At 44.4% G+C, this 3702-nt stretch overlaps 1 protein-coding gene across 1 annotated transcript; it reads right to left on the reverse strand.

Annotated features, from left to right (window-relative positions):
- Positions 1 to 513: 513 nt before the first annotated feature.
- On the reverse strand, positions 514 to 1362 carry Pom121l12 (POM121 transmembrane nucleoporin like 12). Its single transcript, XM_042684965.1, has one exon. The coding sequence runs from the start codon at positions 1360 to 1362 to the stop codon at positions 514 to 516; it is 849 nt and encodes a 282-aa protein (XP_042540899.1).
- Between the last annotated feature and the right edge of the window lie 2340 nt (positions 1363 to 3702).

A 3702-nucleotide genomic window follows, 5' to 3' on the forward strand; every position in this document is an offset into this window, starting at 1 on the left:
GTCCTTCTGCCTAGAGGACATTGTCCCTGGATCACAACCTATGGTCACACTATGGCAATTACCAGCTTCACAGTCTCCTTCTGTTAACATACTTAAAAAAAATTTTTTTCTCATACTTTGGCCATATTCAAAGATCTCAAATGTATAGAAATCTTTCCAGGGCCTGGGCTTTTGCCTTGATGAAACATGCTTTATTTTTGTGTGTGACGATATATTTACTGATAATATGTTAATAATATTTATCTAACCAACTGGGCAAATAGAGACATGGAGAAGGAAGCATGCCTTCCTGAAATATCTGTTTCTGAGGGAGAGATCGGGTGAGGGGAAAGCAAGAGTTTGAATCTGGAAAATTCTACTTAAGTGCCAGGTTGGACAAGGCCTATCAGGTGGCAGAGAGGGTGCTCTGGAACAGGTTATAAATTGGTGTGCCAGAATTCCACGCCGGGATTAGAAGATGAAAACAGATACCTCAGCTGGAGTCTCAGGAAGCAAGTGGCAGAATCCTGACTTTCAGAAGGCAAAAGGACCAGCAGGCTGGGAATCCTCAGGTGCAAATGAGACTCTGTGCACTCTGTTTTGCTGCACGGGAATGTGGCCCAGGCCACAGACCAGCTTCATCTTCTCCCTTGTCTCCAGGGGAGATGCTGCTTCCTGCTCAGATGCTATCAATGCTTGGGGAAGGACACAGGGCACGGTATTATTCTCCTCTTCGCAGGCATTGAGCCTCCAGGAGCAGGGCCTTTGATTCAAAGGCCCAGGCCTGGGCACAAACGAAACCACTGTTCCATTTTTTATGCAGGGCTTGAAGGCAGATGGCCTGGGCATAGAGAGCTGCATCTTGCTCTGGGTCTCTTGAGTCTCAAACCAGAGTGGCCCATCGAACTTCTTGTTTCCCTTCTTGCACTGGCTAAGCGCCCTCAGCACCGCCTCCCTGGAGGAGGGGTCTAGATGCTCCCCAGCAGCCGCTGGATTCCCAGGAAAACGAGCTCCCTGCCTGGGAACAACCAGGTGACTGCCCCTGCGCTCTGGTGGAGCGATCTTGATGGTCACCGGGCTGCAGGTGCGCACAGGGTTCCTGGCACTCCAAAGCCACCGCTTCATGTAGGTCTCCCAGGCGCTGGAGAGATCCCGGCCAATGGCAACCCCAGGAGACAGCCTGACAGGAGAGCGCCTCCTTGTGGAAGAGACAGCTCTGAGCGGTGTGCCCAGTGGCCAGTGGAGCAGCGCCTTGGGGACCGGCCCGGTGGAGACCCTGCCATCATCCTGAGTAGGTTCTTCCACCCAGGCAGGCCGGGGCCTTGGGCGTCCAGGGGCAGGGGGTGTGGGCGCTGGCTGGGGCGAGCCCAGGGAGTTGCCCATGGGAACCGGACTGCGAGGTCGGTCTTGCCAGTTAATAGGGATTCAGCTTCCAGAAGTTCCTGATGCCTGCAGGTGCGGGGGGCCACAGGCGAAGCTCCCCCCCGCCCCAACCCTGGGATCTAGTGGCCGTTGGCATCTGCACTCTGGAACCTTCCATGCCCTGTCACGTGCCAGTCCAGTACAAAAGGTCCTGCTGGAGTGGACCATGGTGACTATGTGGTACCAGTCACCTGCCCATCCAGAGGAGACTCAGAGCTTCTCTGGGCTACTGTCAATGCATGTCCCTGTCCTTTTGTGTGTGTCCATATATTCGCTGGGAAAGTCACTCTTTCGTTCCTGTACCCCACCCATGCACAATGTATACTTCAATGAGTTCACACGTGTACCCCATCATCAGAGTTAATAATGGGATGTTTCCATGGCTCAGAAAGAAATCTTTTTTAAAATATGTTTTGTATTGTAAAAATACTGTACAGAGGGGTTACAGTTACATGAGCAAGGTAATGAGTACATTTCCTATCAAGCATTGTTACCTCCTCCTTTGTTTTTCCCCTCCCCTGCTTCCCCTCCCCCCTCCCCGCCTGAATTTAAAGTTTGTTTTTCAACATAGTGTCTTGTACATCTCATTGTTACAATGAGTCAACCTGTATCCTTATTTAAGCATTTTGTTTTTTCCCTTCCCCTCCCCAAGCTAGAGAAATGTATATACAAGAGGCAGGGCACTGACATCAAGTAGAGTGAAAACAGGGGTTATACCGTGGGGGAGGAACACACAAAGAAACATTATATTACTACAAAATATTACTACACAATGTAGTAACAATTCTACCTTTCTCCAGGTAACATCCCAACCAGGAATGTGGCTTTGTTTTCATCCATGACATTTAGGGAGAACATAAAAACTTCTGTAGTTCATAAAATTTGAATCATATAGACTATTGACAGAAGGACATTTTCTTTCATAATCATAAAATATGAATGTAATTCACTTGGATGCTCTTAAGGAAAAACAACACTTTCGTTTCGTGAGTGTAATAACTTATTTTTGCAGGATGGTTGTTAGTATCACTTTTTGCAATTTATCTCAATGGAATTTTTAGCACTGACAATTCTGATTTTGTTAACTACCGGAATGTTAAGCTGCAATACATACCTATGTATAACGTGAAACTGTGCAACTAAAGATAATTTTTTAAATGGAGAGAAAATAAAATTAAATAAAATCAATGTTTGGGTGCATATCCTTTCCTAAACAAATCTCTTTTCAGCCAAGAAGGGAAACATAGCACTAACAGATATGACTTCCCTAGACAATCACTGATTGGCATAAATCACATGGATGATGCTCATGTCTTCCCCTGCTTCAGGTACTTTCTAATGAGTCAGGTTAGCAGCTTTAAGAACTCTAATAATCCCTGAGCATCAACAAAAGAGCAAGCTTCAACTTCAAAATTGAGAGCTGTATATCTCTACATGTCTTTGAGAATGTCACCATTCTCTGTTCTTCTCTTTGTATTCATTTTGAAAACACTGTTTCCCCCTGCCCACTTTTATTTTATTAAAGAACATCAGCACATACATTGAACAGGTCATCAACCACATTATTTATTACTTAAGGCAGAATTATAGAAAGGTTCATTGTAAAAGTTAACATTTCATAACTTCAGCATAATACATGGTTTTGTTTTTGTTGAATTGAAAACTATGGATCTTATTTCTATCATAGGTGGCTGATGAGAAAATTTATCATTGAAATTTAACCCACAGGCAACAAAAATACACCATGAAGATTTGCTTTCAAGAAGAATTGCATAAAAATTGAAAGCAAAGTTAGGAAAAAAAATACAGCATGCAAGGGATAAGAAAGTGAAGATGAAAGGGTAGAGATTTTATGAAGTCAATACACATATGTTTTTGTATATGTAAAAAGTTAAATTATAAACACATACCCCTTCTCTCGTACTCTCCATTTTACTGTCAATCTATCATATGAATTTCACATTGTTTGAGCCTGTCCACCAAATGTACACATGCTGAAAAGTTAGTTTGAAGGGAGACCAAGGTGATTAGGTCATTGGGTCATTGGGTGCTTAGGTCAGTGGGTGAGCACTTCTGAAAGAAGACAGATAGTTCTCAGTAGGAGGCTGGCCATCCCTCTGTGATCTAGGATTCCTGAGTAGGAAAGTGAGTTTCTTGGAGCTTCTCCCACCATCCACATGAGGGCTTCACCAGCACTGACCCGCTATGTACCTAGGACTGCAGACCTATGAAATAATTAACTACCCCTTTTATGTCTGTAAATGAGCCTGCCTCCTCTATTTCATAGTAGTTAAAAAAATG

Source organism: Dipodomys spectabilis, unplaced genomic scaffold (genome assembly GCF_019054845.1).
Source record: "Dipodomys spectabilis isolate Male_0828 unplaced genomic scaffold, ASM1905484v1 ptg000092l, whole genome shotgun sequence".
Taxonomy (NCBI): Eukaryota; Metazoa; Chordata; class Mammalia; order Rodentia; family Heteromyidae; genus Dipodomys; species Dipodomys spectabilis.